Genomic DNA, 19,375 nt, shown 5'->3' on the forward strand with positions numbered 1-19,375 from the left:
CTCATTTCCTTCTGTAATCTTACTCCACTCTGAGATCCACAAAATTGTATGCAGCCCAACATTTGCCGCCATATAACGAGCCGGCGTACCCTCCGGCGGGGCTTCTTCCCCTTCATACGATCCCCGCCTCTCTTTCTTAAACGCCGCTCTCAACCATTTAAAACACTTCATAATTATACGCACAATTTCCAGCCTCAATACTCTGTTTACTTCCTGATGACTATCCACCAATCCTAGCGCGGCTTTGCTAGCTGGCCTATCGCAGCGCGGTCTTTCCCCGGCCGGCCAATCCCAGCTCGGCACTTTCTGACGTCACTCGTCTCCGCTTCGCAGCAGCACCCCTCCTTTCTCAGTTCTTCTCCCGGTCATGCATGCGTCCCATTCATACCCTGAAAAATGACTACTTCCGACCAAGCGGTCACTTCCCTCGACTGTACGTCCACAGTCTATCTGTAATTGTCAACACAACTGACGAAATGTCTGTCGTCTCTCTGATAGGTTGCTTACACACACAGTAACCTCCGACCAGCGTCCGTTACTCACGCACTCACTCTTACGTTCCCCCTATCTCGGTCTTTCGGGTGATCAATGGTACCTCATGACCCCCTTCGCACTGGTTGACAATTACTCTGGATGTCCGATACACCCGAACCACTTAAGCTCTCCTTGAACTTAAGATTTCCTCCGGTTGCGCGCGCTCACAACCTGTTCCACAGTCACTTTACAGGCATTCAACTCCGCCAGACATTACAACATAGATACAATACAAAAACACCGCAATCTAGCACGCATGACCCTTTATACTCACTCTCGACCGATACTGCTGCTTTTCTATCTCACGTCATCCGGACCTTCTTCGGCGGGCGGTTCTTCCGATCATCGATCTCTAGGGGCCTTGGGGTAATCTAACCTGGCCTAGATCACCTTCCTCAAGAAGGCAACCATCCTCTATAGCTACCAACTGCGGGGGCGAGATTTTGATCGATACCTTATCACTATTGATCTAAAACCCCGTTCTGGTCGACTGAACCTTTGTTGCCTGTCATTGAGGGAAGAAAGTGCATCTCTTACCAAGTTAGTTCACCCAATAATGGACTCCGCTCTGAAAGATCACAAACAACTTCTAGCTTTCAAAGGTTTATTATAAAGTTAGGATAAGCTGCAAGTACAGGCATCTCAGAATGAGATTCACAAGATACACGGGCCCAACTACATACATGTGCTCTCTGAAAACCCTCAGACGAGCAAAGAAGACTACAAGTACAAGTTCTAAGAATAATAAAGCTATAAGCATGGACACGTATTGAGATCTCTCCGTCATTTAAGGCTGGAGGGAAAATACAGGTTAGGCTGTCCCTACCCTGCTGTGGATGGTATCCCTACTTAACAAAGTCTCAACCTATCAAAAGGTGTCAGCGGTGAATGACCTCCTAGGAAGATCACCCACTCTTAGTCTCTTGGTGAAAACCTATGGTCCTCCAGTCATGACCCCTCTCTGCCTACCCATCCGCTCTCTAAAGGGTCCTCAGGCATCTGCTCTAACTCCACCCAGGGGTGCTGTCCCTAATACAAAACATACAACAGCATTTGAGACGCCCCTCGTGAGACGCCCCTCACGTGGTGTAGCTTCTGGCTTTTTCCATGATGAGGCCTCGTGCGTTAGAGTTGACCTTGCTTCTCAGACTCTTCTCCGGCCCGCTGATACCCCTTAAAACATTCCGGAACCCTCCTCCATGTCTGTGCCGACTCCTGAACAAACCTCTATTCATTTCATTTATAATTGGATCCCCCCTTTCTCTTGCAGACAGACATCTGCAGCCAAGATCCCAATTCTCATAGACTTCCAAAAAGTTTGCAACATTTCTCGGCACAGACCAATACGTGTAAATCAATGTCTATAACATTTCAGGCCTACAGCATTTCTCATAATGATTATACCATTCAAATCCTTCCTTAATTAATAGCATGTTAATACTCTATTCTATTATTCGGTAAACACATCTATAAAATATGGCCCATTAACGCTACTACTAAAAGACATTAGTGCAATCCATGTCGTGAAAACAAACACCTTTCCCATCCCTTCCAGCTCTGGCCCTGAGGCCTACCACGTTCTACGTTTAACCGCATGCCATCTTACATTTTAGCAGCTACACGACATGGATTCAGGATTAATCACGTCTAATAAGGTTATATAATTTCACACATTTCTGCATTAGTTCCACTTCTACTTAAATCTCTAAGTTAACTGCACATTTCAGAATATAGATGCATATAATATCAGCACTCATGGCATTTCTCTTCATGACTTGTGCTTACTACGTGTAAGAGTGATGTACTTGTACATTTAGGTCAGTTTGCGCTCTCTCATATTTTTTGGGGATTTCTGCAGTTTTAGCTCTGATTACCTCTTAATTTGCCCTATTCCCCTTTGTTCTTTCATCTCTTGCTTGCCACGAGTTCTTTCTTTTACTTTCCTCTGTTATGGCTCTTATCCTTGTATACAATAGAGCATTATTTACCAATCCAGTTCTATATTTGTTTGCATTTATAGAGGCCCACGAAGAAGGGATCCATTATCCCGAAATGCATTGGGCATCTTTTACATCAGAATGTTGAAGAACTACACGATTTTAAAGATCAATATCAAGAAATATTGTATATAATCCTTTGAAACAAATTGAATATTGTTACAACTAATTCATCAATATTTGTGTTAAATGTGTTATATTACACAACTTAATAAATCAATGAATGTTAATTTAGTAGCATATAGGTTGGAATTTTGCATATTTGTACATATCTTTGGATTATGAGTGAAGTGTAACTCTCGCTGTGCACCCAGGCATCAGGTGAAGTGTCATTTTTTGTTTTAAGTTTAAATGTTTTTATTGAAATTTTCAAAACAAAGGGTGTATTCAGTGGCAGCAGGAATAGATATTTGCAAATAGGGAGGCAATCCGCAATTACAATCATATTTTATTTAATTTTAATTTTTAAAGTTTTATAGAGCGCAAACCAGACCCAAGCTAGGGTATCAGAGCGCTTTACATAAGGCGTACCATGATCATAATCAACGGGGGAACATTACATACACAGAAAACATAATCTGAACATAACAAAGAGTAGCAGCTTTGGGCATATTTGTTCTGCGCAGTAAAAGACCATTCAAGTTCGTGTAGGTCTTCACTTCTCGTGGCTGTACTGAGAAGAAATGTTCTGAGCAGTAAAAGACAAATCAAGTTCTTGTAGGTCTCCACTTTGCGGTCTGGAAACCCGAGATTAAAGGTAGCTAAGGGGTTGAAGAACTGGAGTCGCGGTTGTGTGGATTTAAGGTAGGAATTTGCTCATTAGGAATGATTTTGCTTCCTTTTTGAAGAGAGGCGTAGAAGAGATTTTTCTGATGAATGGAGGAAACGAGTTCCATATTCTTGGCGCTGCTCCGGAGAATGCTCTGTTAGAAGTTTTAGTCTTTTTGAACCTTGAGGGTTTCAGAAGTAGATTATTTGCGCTCCTTGAATGTCTGTTCCCTCCAGATAGGGTAGGTTTTTGGGCAAGGTACTAGGGGATGTTATGGTGTAGCGCCTTGTGTGTGATGCAAGCCATTTTTAGGTGGATTCGCGCTTCGTAGAGTAGCCAGTTAAGAGCTTTCAGGTGTGGCCATATGTGGTAACATTTCCTCTAACCTGTTATGAGTCTTGCAGCGGCATTGAGACAGGCTTTTAGAGGGGTGATTGAGATTTTGGGAAGCCCAGCGAGGGTGATACATTCGTATTCAAGTCTTGTAATAACTAAGGACTGGACTGCAGTTTTGAGGTCTGAGTTCTCGAGAAATAGTTTCATTTTTCTGAGATAGCTTAGATGGAAGCGGGCATTTTTAGCCAATATGTTGACGTGATTTTGCATGTTATAGTTCCTATCCAGAGTGATTCCTAGAGATATAGAGGAGTCAATTACAGCTGGCGTGCAATTCAATGCAGTGATCATTTTGATCCACTCCTTTGTCTCAGTGGAGTTCTTCGCAGGGGAGATTAAGAGAAACTCTGTTTTTTGAGAGTTTAGCTTGAGGAAGTTGGTAACTAGCCATTGGACTGACTTTTCGAGAGCTAGATTCATAGTCCTTATCTCTTCGATGGAGGAGATCTTGATGTACAGTTGGGTGTCATCCGCGTACATGTGGAAAGAGAAGTTCTCCTGCTGTAGTAACTCAGTGAGTGATGCGAAGTATAGGTTGAATAGAGTGGGAGATAGTGTGGGGCTTTGAGGAACTCCCAGTAGTTTAGGAGAGGAAACAGAGAGATTGTTGTTGATCATGTACGATTGCGTTCTGTTTTCCAGGAAGGATTTGAACCACTGTAGGACTTTACCAGATAAACCCATCCTGTTTTCTAGTCTTCCTAGTAATTTGTTGTGATTGACGGTATCGAAGGCGGCTGAGAGGCCGAGTAAAACTAGCAGGCATGTTTTATTGCGGCCAAGGGCTTGAAGGGCGTCATCTACTATGTGCAGGATGGCTGTTTCTGTGCTATGCCCAGGTCTGAAACCCGATTGGTGAATGTACAGTAGATTGAAGTGCGAGATGTGTTGGCTCAGTTGTTGCTGAGCACATTTTCCCAGGACCTTGGCTAGCATGGGAATGTTGGTTATTGGTCTGAAGTTGTTGGGGTCGGAGTTATCTGCTATTGGATTGTTTAGGCTAGGGGTGACTTGGCCTGTTTTTAGGCAATCTGGGATGCGCCCTTGTGCTAGTGAGGCATTGATGATTTTGGCCCAGAGAGGTGAGATGATATGGAAGTTATGGGGTAAGCAATTTGAGGGGATAGGGTTGTTGAAGTGGTTATTAAGTTTGGTCGTCGCTAGAATCTTGGTGATGTCATCGAGATTGTAGAGTTTAAAAGTGGCCCAGTGAGAGTTATTTTTGGTCAGCGGTCGCTCATGCAGTGCAGGAATTTCGGCTTGACTGCTCTTTGGGGTGGCCGAGTTGCATGCTGCAGCACTCAGTTCGAGTTGAAGGGAGTTAGTTTTAGCTGTGAAAAATGAAGAAAATTCTACAATGCTCAACTGTGATTTCGATGTTAGGAGTGAGGATTTAGCTAATTTGTTAGATTGTTGTTTAAGGATTTTGAAGAGTTTCTTTGGTCTATTTTTGGCCTTGTCTAGTTCTGATCTGAAAAAGTCTTTTTGATTGTAGGATGTTTTTATTGGAGGAGTTTCTCGATTTCCGGAGAAGTTTAAGATGATTGGGGGAGGGATGTTGCCTCCATTTCCATTCCGTAGATCTAAGTTTGCGTCTCTCTTCATTTAAGGCTCCGCTGAACCATGGGTTTTTGTCTTTATCCGGAATTCTTTTGAGTTTCGGTGGAGCGGCTTGATCGAAGACTATGGCCATTGAGGAGTTGTAGTGAGCTGTGAGGACGTTGACGTCTGAGACGTTATTGGGGGGAGTGAGAGCCTTCTCACAGTGGGAGGCCAGGTTGTTCCAATCTATGTTTATTGTGTCTCTTATCCAATGCTTTTGCTTGCTTTGTTTCGAGAATATTTTCTTGTAAGCTGATGGAATTTGGAAGGTGATAATGTGATGATCTTACCAGTGACAGGGAATAACCTAGAGTGATTCAATAGTATTTTGTTTAGATATGATCCAATCAAGAGTGGCACCCTTTGAGTGAGTGGGCATTGCGATAACTTGGTTAAGGGAATGGTCTGCTAGGAAGGTTTTGAGAGCGTTAACCTGCTTGCTAGGGGGTTATCCCAGTGGAGATTGAAATCACCCAGGTAAATGTCTTTGGAGTGAGGGGAAGAGTTTGAGGTAATAATTTCCATAAGCTGGTCTGTGAAATCAGCATTCGAACCTGGAGGATGGGAGAGTATAAGTAGATTGTGAGAGTGGATACTCGAAGATTTAACAGAAATCCCCAGGTATTCACAAGAGTCTAGGGGTTCCGAGTGAAATTTCGAGATGGTGATGTCTGAACGATGTATGCAGGCTAAGCCTCCGCCTTTTTTGTGCGTTCTGTCTAATCTAATGATGTTATAGTTAGGACGGACTAGAAGGTCTAGGCAAGGGGAGGATGATTCATTAAGCCAAGTTTCTGTGAGCATGATTATATCCATTTTCATGTTGAGGACAAGGTCTGCGATATCTAAGGTGTATTTTGGGGCTGAGCAGCAATTCAGTAGCAGGCAGAAGAGCGCGTTTGAGGAATTCCTACCAGTTGGCTCAGGGTTCTCCGTGTATGCGGTTAATGAATGAAGGTTATTCCGGTTTATTCCTCTAAGTCTTGGGTGGGAAGTTCTGCTTGGATCGCTAGGGATTGGGAGTATAGCGTATTCATCTATATTAGTGGTAGGGCCAACCGTAGTTTCACATACAAGTAATAGTGTTTGGATTTCACGGTCCGTTATATTGTTTGGGAGTCTGCATGTGCAAAAAAATCTATCGGTTAGCGGTAGGGGGATAGTTTTTATCTCCTTCACGACCGTTGCTAGGGATTTTTCGAGATGTTTAAGTGTAGAGAGGGAGTTTTCAGCGAGTTGAAGGATGTTTCTGATTTCTAGGATAACGTTTTGTAAGTTTCAGGCGGTGACAAATGGATGTGTTTTGGGAGAATCTTGATAGGGCGGGGGCTGAAGTTGGGTGTTGAGAGGAGGGGCGTTGTTGTTGTATTTACTAGATCTAGATGAGGGAGTTGTTATGGTGTGTGAAAAGGGAGTCAAGTTGTTGACGCTTCCTTCAACAGACCTAGGTTGAGGCAAGGGTCGTAGATCTTCCAGAGGTGCTGTTAGGGTGGAGGGAGAAGTTGGGTTCTGAGGTACCCTGGGATGGTTGATGGACTGGCTTTTTAAAGCACCGAGCTGATGGGAATTGTTAATGCTAGTTTCCACAGTTCTGGTAGGGGGTCGTTGATCTTCAGGATGAGCTGAGGGGGTGGAGGGAGAAGAAAGGCCCTGGGGTACGAGGGATGGGATGATGGATTGTTTTTTATAAATACAGAGCTGATGATAATTGTTAATGCTACTTTCACCAGTCCTAAGTTGGGTACGGGGTCTTTGATCATCAAGAGATGAAGGGGTGGTAGTAGTGGTTAGGTTCTGAACGACGCTGCCTGTGGTGATGGTGTGTGTTTTAAGGGTGAAGAAGTATTTATTGAATAGTTCTAGGTCCTTGTTAGCTGCTTGAATGAGCACGGTGCCATTTTTGTAGGACATTATGTTCAGTGTAGCTCTAAGGTTTTGCGTGGGTGCCGTCGTAATCCTAGTTCCGTAGGGAATATTTTTATGTTCCTGGGCATTTAATAGCTTGGCGAAGGCCAATTGACATTTTGCTATTTTTCCTGTGAAGAATATGAGGTTATTGAGCAAAATGCCTCTTTTGGCATTAAAGGAGGGATCGAGGAACAGGGTATCTGGGTTTTTTCTGAACAAATTGTGGTTGAAGGTTTTAGAGGCATTTTTCGATAGATTCGAGGGATATTGAATAGAGAATGTGTTGTTTCCATTCTGTATCATGCTAGGTCCTGCCATGTTGTGAAATTTCCTTTGCACTGTGGGGGAGCGATCGTAAGGTAAACAAAACGATGTTTGAGCGCCGGTTCCTAACAGGTTGTTAGTGGGCCTCACAATCTCTTTGCGACTCCCTAGCAAAAGCATTCGAGGATAAAATTGCTAATATTCTGAGTGGTCTCTCTACTCCAGGCAATCCTTGCCCTCAGCCCTTGGCCGTCCCTGTATTATCCCCCACTTTAGCCGAGTTGGAAGAACAGGCAGCTCACCGGCAGCTGGAGAGTTTTACGCTCCCCCCGTTCGATGAGTTCTGTGCATTAGCAAGTGGGGTGTCTTCTGGCTCCCCTCTTGATCCACTCCCCCACAAACATTGGAAATCTTTCCAGGAGAAACTCTTCCAACCTTTATATTCCATCTGCCATCAGTCTTTTAGCACTGCCACGGTCCCAGACAGCTGGAAGCTAGCAGTGTTCTCCCCTCTCCTAAAGACACCCACTCTTGACCCCACCTGTCTGTCCAACTATCGGCCAATCTCGTTGCTTCCTTTTCCAGTCAAGATCATGGAAAATCTTGTGACCCCGTCACTATCCAGCTTTTTGGAAAGTAACACCTGTCTGGATGTGGCCCAGTTCGGCTTCCGGCCGGCTCACGGTATGGAGTCGGCGCTGGTGGTCGTGTTGGACACCCTTCGATCACGGGTCGACAATGGTCTAGCAGCCTTTTTAGTGCTGCTCGACATGTCGGCCGCGTTCGACACGGTCAGCCACTCCATTTTTATCAACAGGCTAGTGGAGGCCGAGGTAGCAGGATTGGCACGAGATTGGCTGATTTCCTATCTTCAGAACAGACACCAGATGGTGGCTTTACCCCCTTTTCGATCAGGCATTAGGAGAGTGGGACAGGGTGTCCCTCAGGGGTCAGCGATCAGCCCTATCTTGTTCAACCTGTACCTCTGCCCCCTGATCAATCTGATCAAATCCTTTGGCATCTCAGTGATTAACTATGCCGACGACACCCAGCTCATTTTCTCACTTGAAGGAGAAGATGCTGTGTCTACAGAGACCTTCCACCGCTGTATGACTGCCACTGCCGACTGGTTGAAAAACAACTCTCTCCAGTTTAATAGCTCTAAGACTGAGGTACTCCACTGCTCTTTCGGACCACGCTCAAGGAAGCCCCTCTGCTCCATCGGCTATGACACAATTGGTAAAAATAAGAGTCAATAGCCATGTGATCCACGATGAATAGATTACCACTTTAGAAGATGTACCCTCATAAAACACCCGAAACAACAACCCCCTCCCGTCCGGTAACGTCCTGTGCTCCTGAAGCGCATCTCATTCCTGCACGCTTGGTTTCGTGCATTAAGCAGTTGGGGAAGATGGTGCGTTGTGCCAAAGATTTGAGAGACGCAGCACTCGTAGATATTTGGGCTGTGTGATCTCGTGGAATTCTGACGAGAGCAGTATTATGAAGGGGCTCCACACTTTCTGGAAGGAAGCCGAGGAGTTGTTCAGGGTGGCCAAGATGTACTCCATCCCCAGGATATACCAAAGCCTATGCAGCCAACCAATGTGTGTAGGTGAAGTGGGGGAATCCCATTGAGACAATATGTTTTGCAGCGCTGCCCCGAGTGCCATACCCATTTGCCGTCCCCTCATGCTTTTGAGTGGATACGTGATAGGGTCGGGAAGACCTAGAATGACGTAAAACCGAAGTCTCTGGATTTGTCTGTCATATAGGTTATCTACAGTGTCGAGGATCATATTCCAGTAGGATGAGTGCCTCAGGCAGTCCCACAGAATGTGTAGGAGCGTACTGTCATTACCACAGCCACGCGAGCAGGCAGGGCTCCTCTGCGGGTTGCCTTTGTGGAGGCGCACTGGTGTAAGGTACCAATAAGTGGCGATTTTCATGGCGGTTTCTATGCTAGCTACATTCTTGGCTGTATGTTTGGCCTTTTAATAGATGCCTTCCCAGTCCCCCTGCGTGAGGTTGCCCCCTAATTCCCTCACCAAGTGCTGCTTGCTCGATGTGGGCATGGGCAGTGACGGAGCATGTCATACAGTTCTGAAATCAGGCCCTTATCGTTAGTCTTAGTGAGAAGCCACCTTTCATATTTGGTCAGTCGACGACCTCCCTCCGCTCTCCCCCCTGGCTGGTGTACCCAATGCCGCAATTGCAGATAACGGAAACGTTCTGTTTCAGGAATCCCATACTCCTGCTTCGTCTGGGGGAATGAGATGACACCAGAGCGGTCAAAAAGATGACCCACCGATCGGCACGATGTGTCCTGCCAGGCCCCATATGCGTTGTCGGACCAGCCTGGGGTAAACTCGCTCTTCCCAAAGAGTGGCGTCAGGGGGGGTGGGAAGGTAGTAAGTTTACTGGCAACCGCTACTCCATCCCAAACCGATATCACCGATTTAGTGATGGGATATCTCATCAAGCTGCGTGGGCGCTGAGCTTTTTTTAAGGAAAGGAATCTCCAGAGAGGGATGCCTGCTAGGGCTCAGTCTTGAAATACCCATCTTTTTTTGGATTCTGGCCTTGCCCATTCCACCAGGTACCTCAGCTGGGTCGCCTTATGGTAGCTGAGGAGGCTGGGAATCCCCAGCCCACCCTGTTCCGACCGGCCTAACGCCTTGCTCATGCGGGGGTCGAGCCCCAGCCCAAATGAACTGGTTATTGTCTCACTGCATCAAGGCAATCACCCCAGGGGGCGTCAGTGCCGGTAAAGTCTGAAACAAGAAGAGAGCCCTTGGGAGAAGCGACATCTTGACCGTCACTACCCTGCCTAGTAGAGAAAGGTGGTGTTTACACCAGGCGCCCACGTCCTGCCTCACTCATCTCACTAGCTTGGAATAGTTTAGCTGAACCGTCTGATGCACAGTTGCTACCAAGTCTAATCCTAGGTACGGTATGGAGGCCTCCTTGCGGATGCCATACAAGGAGTTGTCATGTGAGTGAGTCAGCAATGACTCCGGGTTCAGGTTGAGGATGAGTGATTTCCCCACATTAACTCAGTAGCCGGATACTTTGCCAAAGATATCAAGTTCCGTCAAAAAGGCCAGAAGCAAGACACTCGGGTTCACCAGCGCCGCTATTACATCATCGGCGTAGAGGCTGATCGGGTGTGTTTCCCCTCCGAATGGGATCCCTTGAATAGTGGGATTGTCCCTGACCCGCTGCACAAGAGGTTCGATATACAAGGCAAATATTAAGGAAGACAGGGGGCATCCCTGCCAGGTTCCCCTCTGGATCGCAAACGGTCGCGAGGAGGTGGCATGTAACCTGATGGAGGCTGTTGTAGCAGCATCCGACCCACTCCCGGAACGTCTCCCTGAGTCCAAATTTAGTCAGTGTATGGCCCAGGAACCGCCAATCGACTCGGTTGAATGCTTTTTCAGAGTCTACGTCAGCAATAGCGTGTCCATTCGCGTTTGGTGAGCTTTGTCAATGAGATGTAGTATCCTCTTGGTATTGTCCCCTCATTGGCGAGATTGAATGAACACGGCTTGATCTGGTTCTATCAGGTTGAGCATGTAGGGGCCCAGACAAGTGGCGAGTATTCGTGTGAATATCTTAAAGTCCACATTGAGTAGTGATATGGGGCGATATGAGCCATATTGCAGCCTATCCTTACCGGGCTTCCGCAGGACCACCACTGCCGCCTCGAGCATTGTGGTCGGGATTGGATTCTCCTTACCAAAGAAATTGAACAGTCTTACCAAAAGCGGGGCCAGGATGTTACAAACTTTCTTATAGTACAGGGCCGGGAATCCATCCGGTCCGTGGGATTTGAGCAGGATGAGGCGCGATATCGCTGTGATTACTTCCTCTATCCGGATGGGGGCATCTTGAATTACCGCCTGGTCCGGAGTGAGAGTAGACATAGTGACCGATTGAAGATATTCTAGGGAGCTCTGGTCAGAGGAAGCATCAGCGGTATATAGCTTCCTATAGTAGTCCCGGAGGTCTGGGCTATGTCATTATCCCCTGTGACTTCCTCTTGATCTTCTCCCCGCAGTGAGGTCACTTGAGTCTGTTGCCTCAGTGCCCTAAGTCTATTGGCCAAGAGGCTGCCTGTACGGTTGCCAATGATGTAGAATTAGTGTTTTAGCTTGACCGCCATGTATTCAGCCCTATCCAGGTCGATCCCTGCTAGTTGAGCTTGTGCAGCCTTGAGTTGTCTCCACACTCTGGAAGCCCCCGTCCTACGGTGGACCCTTTCCAATTCCTTCACTTGAGCAGACAGGGCCTCTCAAAACTCCTTGTGTTCCTTGTTGTCAGCCGCTGCTATCGCTATCAGCTCCCCTTGTGCCACCGTCTTCAACGCTTCCCATAAAGTCATCACTGCTACGTCTGGGGAGTTATTGAAGACTAGATAGTCCTGTATGCAGTTAGTGAGTTGTTGCTCTACAGTTTTCTTATGGAGCATGGTTTCCCTGAGTTTCCAACAGCCCGTTGGGCGTGGGGCAATTGGTAGCGTTATAGGTACTGTCAGCACATCATGGTCTGAAAGGGCAGTTGGCTCGATGCTCTCTTCCTTCACTACCCCTCTGAGATCCCTTGTGCCCAGGAAATTATCTAAGCGCTTGTATGATTTATGGGCATGAGAGAAAAATGTGTATTGGGTGGAAGTCTGGTGTGCCTCCCTCCAAAGATCGCTCAAGCCCATCTTGCGCAGCAATTCCTTCCCCCGTGACATTTCCCCCCTTTGGAAGTAGGAGGTATGGGATCTATCCTTTACTCGAGTCCATTACCAAGTTTAGGTCCTCCCTATCAAAGTCATGCGATTCTGGGGAGCCATTGCATCCGTAAGCGCTGTCTGTAGGAAACTCTCTTGCCCTGCATTTGGGACATATATGGAGCCAATCACTAAGAGGTGGGGCCCAAATTGTATATTATAGGCCAGGGGTCTCCCTTTGATTTCTGCTACTTTCTCCTTCACCATCCCCCTGCAACGATGGGATACAAGTATGGCCACCCCAGCTTTTTTGTCCCCTGTGGAGGAAAAGTATTTGTGGGTGAACGCCCTGGATCGCATCCTGTGGTGGTATTTTGCTAGAAGGTGGGTCTCCTGCAGGAGACAGATGTCGGCCCCTGTTTGCTCTAGGTATGACAGGACTGCTCGCTTTTTAACTGGGTTGTTGAGCCCTTTAACATTGAGTGTTAGTATCTTCACGTCTTTAGCAGCCATGATCCTTGACAATAGTTGACACTCGCAAGCCTCCTGAGACCTGTGGTTCTCCTCATGGGGAAGCCCCCGCCCCCCAGCGTGGAAATATGTGAGTTTGCATGGTAAAACGCCTCAAGCAGCCAAAGCGGTGTGCCTTTGAACATCCTATCAACCGGACCCCATCCCCCATCCCCAACATGTAGCCAACCACCCCCCTTAGTGTACCAAAAAGCAACATCGCAACAGTCCCAGCCCCTGAGACCCCCTCCCCCTCCCTCTCCCTCCCTAACCTCAACCTCAATCCCCTCCCCAGTCCCATATTGTCCAGGGCTCGCTAACCCCTCATGCGAGTCCGTGGTAAAGTCCCAGTAGAGAGTCTTTGTGCGGCCATCCGTAGTGGTCCTCCCGCCCACTGAGTTGTTTGTCCACACCCATCCCAGCCGCTTATGAACTACTTAGCTGTCCCTTCATGATGTGGAAGTGACCCTTTAGAGAGAGACTCCAGCACTGCCTGTCTCTCCAGTGACATCACCAACGGGTCTGGTTTCAATGCTCGCTCTGTGCTTCGCCTCCCCTTTACCTTCGGCAATCGTTCCCGGGGGGCCTGCCTTTGTGCTGGAGTGGCATCCTCCAGTTGCGGAAACTCAATGCCCAAGATCTGACAGGTGTCCGTAGCGAGCAAGATTGGCAGAGTTTACCCTGCCACTTGAAGATGAGCCGGAAGGGGTGTCCCCATGAGTATGGCACTCTCTGACTCTGAAGATACGCCATGGCCACCTTAAAGTTTCTCCGCTTCTGAAGAGTTATCAGGGCTAAGTCTTGGTTGAGGGCTACCTGGTGATCCTGGTACACGAGAGAGGCTGTTTGTCCCTAGCCGTGCACAGATTGCGCTCTTTCAGGCGGAAGTCCGGCAGGTAAGCTAAAATGTCAGGTGGGGGTGCCGGCGCCCGCCACTGGAGCCCCACTTGATGGGCCCTGTCAATACACATCTCAAAGTCGGTTCAAAAACTTTATTCGATTCAAACAGAGAATCATAAAAGTGTACATTTTAAATTACAAAACATTATTACAATTTTAATTTTAAAATGAACCATCGAAAATTACACATTAAGAAAATTAAAACATAAGTTGATACATTCCACAGATCATTTATCAGGATGAAACATACAGACAATAGAACCCATACTAATCACCTTAAGTCAGCAAGTATTATTACACAGAATATTTATAATTGAATGGCCATCATACAGCAACAAGTAAATACAGGTTCCCACAACAATGTACAGGTCTAAGGCCAGGTTAGCCATATCGTTTCCTAATCTGGAGTGACACTCGTATAAAGTTTAACATGGCGCAACATACTCCAGAAGATGATAACGATAACAAGTAGTCATAACCTTCTTTATAATTACATGGTTGCCGCCCCTTCAAAATGGGCTTGATAAATCTGGTCCTTGGTTCCTTATATAAAGAACAAAAGAGGACAACAGAGTTAGTCAGAGCACCATACATGTTGTCTCTGACTAACTCTGTTATTACAAGGACAAGGGGGCAGCCTCTCGCACCAACCCCCTTGTTTAGGAAAGGCAAAAAGAAAGTGAAGAATGTTTAGCCTGAACCTTGTAAGATAAAACCGCCATTGCACGTTGGTTGTAAAAGTTAAATAAAACTTGTGCTGTAGTTTAACCACACATCCTGTTGGCCTAACCAAACATAGTGAGTGTGAAGATTTCCAGTAACTTGTTTTAATTTGGGCTTTAATGTCTCCCTGGATATTTTCAGGATTGTCATAAACATGACCCAGACCTATTTTATGTAACATGTCACTGACATATGACAACCAAGGGATCTGCTTTGCATTATCAAGGCTCTTACAGTCTTGGAGAATATCTCTGGAAAGCTGGAGGTCCTCAGATAGCCATATTTTGCCCCATAATAATAAAGGCGAGAGACGAATGATGTCACTCACATAACTCATTCCCATTTCGTCATGACAGAAACTATTTGATGAACCCGATGGAATTAATAATACGCGCTTTAAAAATTTGTTTTCCATGACCTGTATCGTGGCAGGGCTTTCAGTCCCCCATACCCCTACCCTCAAAGTTCTCGGACTCACCCAGGACAAACCGGAGGAGGCCTTGAAGGTAGGTAGCGACGTCTGACCCCTCTGCCTGAGATGGCACTCCATTGATGTTGATGTTATTTCGGCGGGAACGATTTTCCAAGTCTTCAGCATGGGACTGAAGATCAATCTGTTGTTCCTTAAGCAGGAGAACCTCCTGCTGCAAGTGTTCTACCTCCCCCGACTGAGCTTTATCCTAGTCCTCAAGCGTGGCAACGCGTTCGCCCACCGCATCAACATCTCTTCACACCTTTTTGATCTCACGGGCGATGTCACCCTTCAGTGTGCAGAAATCTTCGTGGAGGGTGCCAAAGAGTGTCTCCAGAAAAGCACGGGTAACTGGGGCATCCAGGGGGTCACTCTCCACTCCTGGGTGGTCTCGCGGGGAGGCCCCTCCATTCCCCTGCCAGGCTGCAGGACCTTTGTCAGCATGTTCTTAAGAGACCTGTCCTTTCTGCCCCTGCCCGCTGCCATGTTCGTTACAGGAGCGGTCACCCCATTTAGGCCGTCGTTGGCAGGGCGGTTACACTTTGGGGCGTTCCGGCTGGGCCTCGCGACGCGCACCCCACCCTACACCCGCTGGGCTCTAACCAGTTGCTGGCCTCCCCAGGCCCGAGTCCCCGGCGCTAGGCAGACTCCAGTCCTCTTCACCACCAACTCAAGGCCCAGCCGCAGTTGTGCAGGCCTTCCGGCCTCCAGATGCCGAGATGCACCACCTCCAGGGTCCATCCCAGCATCCAGATGCTGCCCCAAGGGCTGAGGGGTGCGAGGCCGACCGCTGGCCTCCGTGGCCCCGGCGGGGCCCTCCCGACACCCGGGGCCCACTCACCTGGTGCGTTCCTTGTGCTAATCACCGGTGGGCAGCCACTCATAGTTTCCTCCACACTCCAGGGCACAGATGGGCCCAGCAGCCTGCCTCTCACGTTGTGCTAGCAATGGCCTCAGCGTCACCGACAATCCGCAGCGCCTGGCCAGCGGTGTCCCGCTCCTCCCAGCCGCCACCTCCAAGGGGGGACCCCTGCAGCAGGCGGCAGCACCGGCACTCAGCCCTTCACCTCACAGGCTGATGTCTAGTCTCAGGCTCCACGGCACTGCACGGGAATCACACTTCTCTGCAAGCTAGCACATGTACAATTATCTCCGGCGGCAACCGCGACAGGCCCGGTCACTCGGCCAGCCACAGAGACGCCGCCATTTTGTTCGCGCCGCGCTCCTGCCGGTCTGCAATTCCTCGAGCTGGTGAGGCAATCTCGGGGCCAAGGCACACTGTCTCTAGGACCCCCCCGGGTCCGCTCCGTCATTTGATTCGGGTTCCGCTCGTCTTGGAGGGGCAAAGGGCGCAAAACTTGGCTGCAATGACACTCAGGAGCGGGGAGAAGAACGGGACACGTCTCACCCGTTCGCCATCTTGTCCATGCCCCCTCACTTGTTTGTTTTGACAAGCCACCATCAGTGCCACGATTCGATCTTGGTGTTACTTCAACAGGTAATTACTATAATACTATGAATACCTTTTTTATTGGTATTAACATGCAGAAATAGTGCTTTCACACTTAAAGATATACAATTAGCATCCGCTTTGTGCTGATGCTAACAAACGAGAATTGCCTGACCATTTTAGTGGAATTTGTGTGTTTTGTGAAGTGGTAATAACACCTTACTTCAAACTGAAAAGTTGTGGTAAATTCCTGGAAATCCACTTATGGCACATTTAACTCAAATTTTCCTCTTCAACAATCTTTAATTGAGGGAAGTAAAGCAAATTGTCATTGTACCTCCTGCCAATCTTCAATATATTGCTGTAGCTATTTCTAACAACCATTTGGTAATAGTACGTTTTTTGGGACTTTTCAGTAGTCACCTTGTTAAATTCTGAGTTTACTTCACTGCCATGTAATATAGATAGATGTTTCAATATTGCCTTCAAACAGTTTAAAACCTGTGGATGTCTGGCTGCTGTATTCATATTCATAGAAAGAGCAAATAAACCCTTCAATGCCCAACTCTACTTATAAGGTAGCCCTTTGTTTATCCAGGAAAAGGGCCCAGCAGAAGTTATTTTGACATCAATATAGCTCTTTACTGGCTGTAATATCATTCCATCTATTACCAACGCAAACCTAGAATGGCCTTTACCACAATGGACACCTATTCAAAATTCAAACCAGAACATCACTTCTTCTCTTGGAAATATTCAGCCACTTGAGAGACTCCTTTTCAGAGAAGTGGACCATATCTGTTACTGATTTCTCATCTGTATTTAATAGTGAATGAGGCTTCACCCCAAGGGCAACATATAATCCATCCCCTTTGAACTCAATTCTGTTTTAAAAGAAGCATCTATGGTTGATGCCAAGGAACACATTTGGGTACCCTTTCATCAGATCTAAATTTTCAGTGATTAATATCAGTTCATCATGTCCATCTTTAGCAGCAGAATTACATTTGGTGATCTAGATCAGCATTACGAGTCCCTTATCTTGACCCAAATTGTGTACGTTCAAGAGAATTGAAAGCCTTTAATAAGGTTTGTCATGCAAAAGAATGTGACTCTCCATTTGATGTGTGACATGAGCATTCTTTGTGTATTTTACAGGGGCCGGCATGCCATGTATTTTATCTGAAGGACGGTGGTTCAATCCAAATGAGTTCCAAGCCTTTGGAGGTCGCAAAACCAGCAAAAACTGGAAGAAGAGCATTTATAGTGACACATACACACTAGAAAAATTATTGCAGGTTTGTAGTTTTTTAAAGCTATATTTATTGCATAAATCACTGACCATTCTATATATAATCACAAAACATTTTTCCCCAGAAACAGAAAGGAAAAGAAAATTAAAGAAGAAGTATAATATCATGATAGTTCATAATTCAAATGCTATTAATAGTCATCATGTAAAATATAATTCATTAATATTTGGGGATGGACAGCTATGGCTGGGTACTAATATAAATACAATGTAATAAATAGATCATAGAAACTCACTGACTAGGTTGTGAATTCTTATAGCTGCGACCAGTTTTCAACATCTATTTCTTCATTTATGTTATTTTGTAGTACCTGCCTCTATTGGTTTTATTCTGCTCCCCATATTTGTGCAAATTTCCAGATAGCCCCTATCCCTAGGGAATAAAGTTTTTCTCTTTCTTTCAGGTTTCTCCTTTTGATTACCTATTGTGCATGTTTTTGTGGATCCAATGATTTCCAATTTTGTAGGATCAAAGATCTAGCTATTAATGAAGCATTGAACACAAATTGTTGTTGTAGCACCGTTCAAGTAGTGTTAGAGATCCCAAATAAAATTACCGTAGGATTGGGGTCTATGCTGCATTTGAGTTGTTGACTAATCGACTGAAAGACCCTAGTCCAGTAGACAGTCAATTTCAGGCAGGAGAAACACATATGCAACTAGTCCCCTCTTGAATGATTACATCTAGGACAATCTGATGATGTTTCTGGGAACAATTTGTGCAGCTGAGTGGGGGTATAGTATAATTACTATTTTGAGAAAAATTACATTCTTTTATAATGTGCCTGCGAATGGCCTTGGAGGACCATTTATTATAGTCCTGCCATTGGGTTGCCTCAATATGACAGCCCATAGTCTCCTGTATATTTAGAAGAGGGTTTGTGACTAAGTAATCATATATGTGTTGCTGCAAGATATGGTACCAGTTTCCGATCCCTGCCATTTGTTTGATGTCCAACGCATAGGTGATGGCTTCGGAAAGTGGAGCCCCCAGGAGCCGCAATTTCTTAACTAGGCTTGAAGAAGATAGGAGAATATTAGGGTCGGGACTTCTTCTATTTTATCTTGTCTAATTTGTCCCCAAGATTTCACCTCTGCTTGTAAATCTAAAATCTTTAATTTGACAGAAACCCAGTTATTCAATGTCTGTGTATCAATTGCATCTCCTAATTCCCTACAGTGTAGCAATTTAGTTTCTGGGTGTAGTGGTGTGAATTGATACTCCTCTTTTAATCGATGGAGTCTATCATGGATGATGCTGGGAGTCTTATATTGGTAGCTTTTAGGGATTTTAATAAAATATTTTAGATCTGTATTTTTTTCTAATACAATTTGATATAGATAAAAGTTAGGGCCATAATCTGGTGCTGATAATGCATGTCCACACCAGTCCAAGAGAGCGTCTTGGTAACCCCAAGCCACCTTCTTCTGGTCGCAGTTGCAATATTGTTAATTTCGTCCGTGGTTTCTTCCCTCTCCAAATAAATTTCCGAACTAATTGATCTATTTCAGTAAAATAAGTGGGAGGAATTTTGATAAGAACATTTGTGGAAACAAAAATAAATAATGGAAGTACCATCATTTTTATCAATGCCACTCTTCCAATTATAGTTAAAGGTAAATTATGCCAACTATTGAGAATCTTGGTAACTCAATTAAATGTTAAGTATGAAGGGTTGTGTAAATTCATTTGAGACCCAAATACCTAGATAACTAATAGGATTATGCAGTTTTGTAGTTGTTTGGACTAATTAGATTAGCAACTATTACCTTGGTGACCTCATCACCAGCATTCTAGCGAATCTAGAGGTTTCC

The 19,375-nt window shown here is 46.0% G+C and overlaps 1 protein-coding gene across 2 annotated transcripts in view; it reads left to right on the forward strand.

Annotated features, from left to right (window-relative positions):
- LOC147683309 (nuclear body protein SP140-like protein) overlaps positions 1-19,375 on the forward strand; it is a 768,218-nt gene that overhangs the window by 313,686 nt on the left and 435,157 nt on the right. For both annotated transcript variants that reach the window (XM_086943760.1, XM_086943761.1), the window contains exon 6: positions 17,407-17,546. In XM_086943760.1, coding sequence (XP_086799886.1) covers positions 17,407-17,546 — 140 coding nt within the window. The remainder of the gene's footprint in view (positions 1-17,406; positions 17,547-19,375) is intronic.

This window comes from Lissotriton vulgaris, chromosome 11 (genome assembly GCF_964263255.1).
Source record: "Lissotriton vulgaris chromosome 11, aLisVul1.2, whole genome shotgun sequence".
In the NCBI taxonomy this organism is placed as follows: Eukaryota; Metazoa; Chordata; class Amphibia; order Caudata; family Salamandridae; genus Lissotriton; species Lissotriton vulgaris.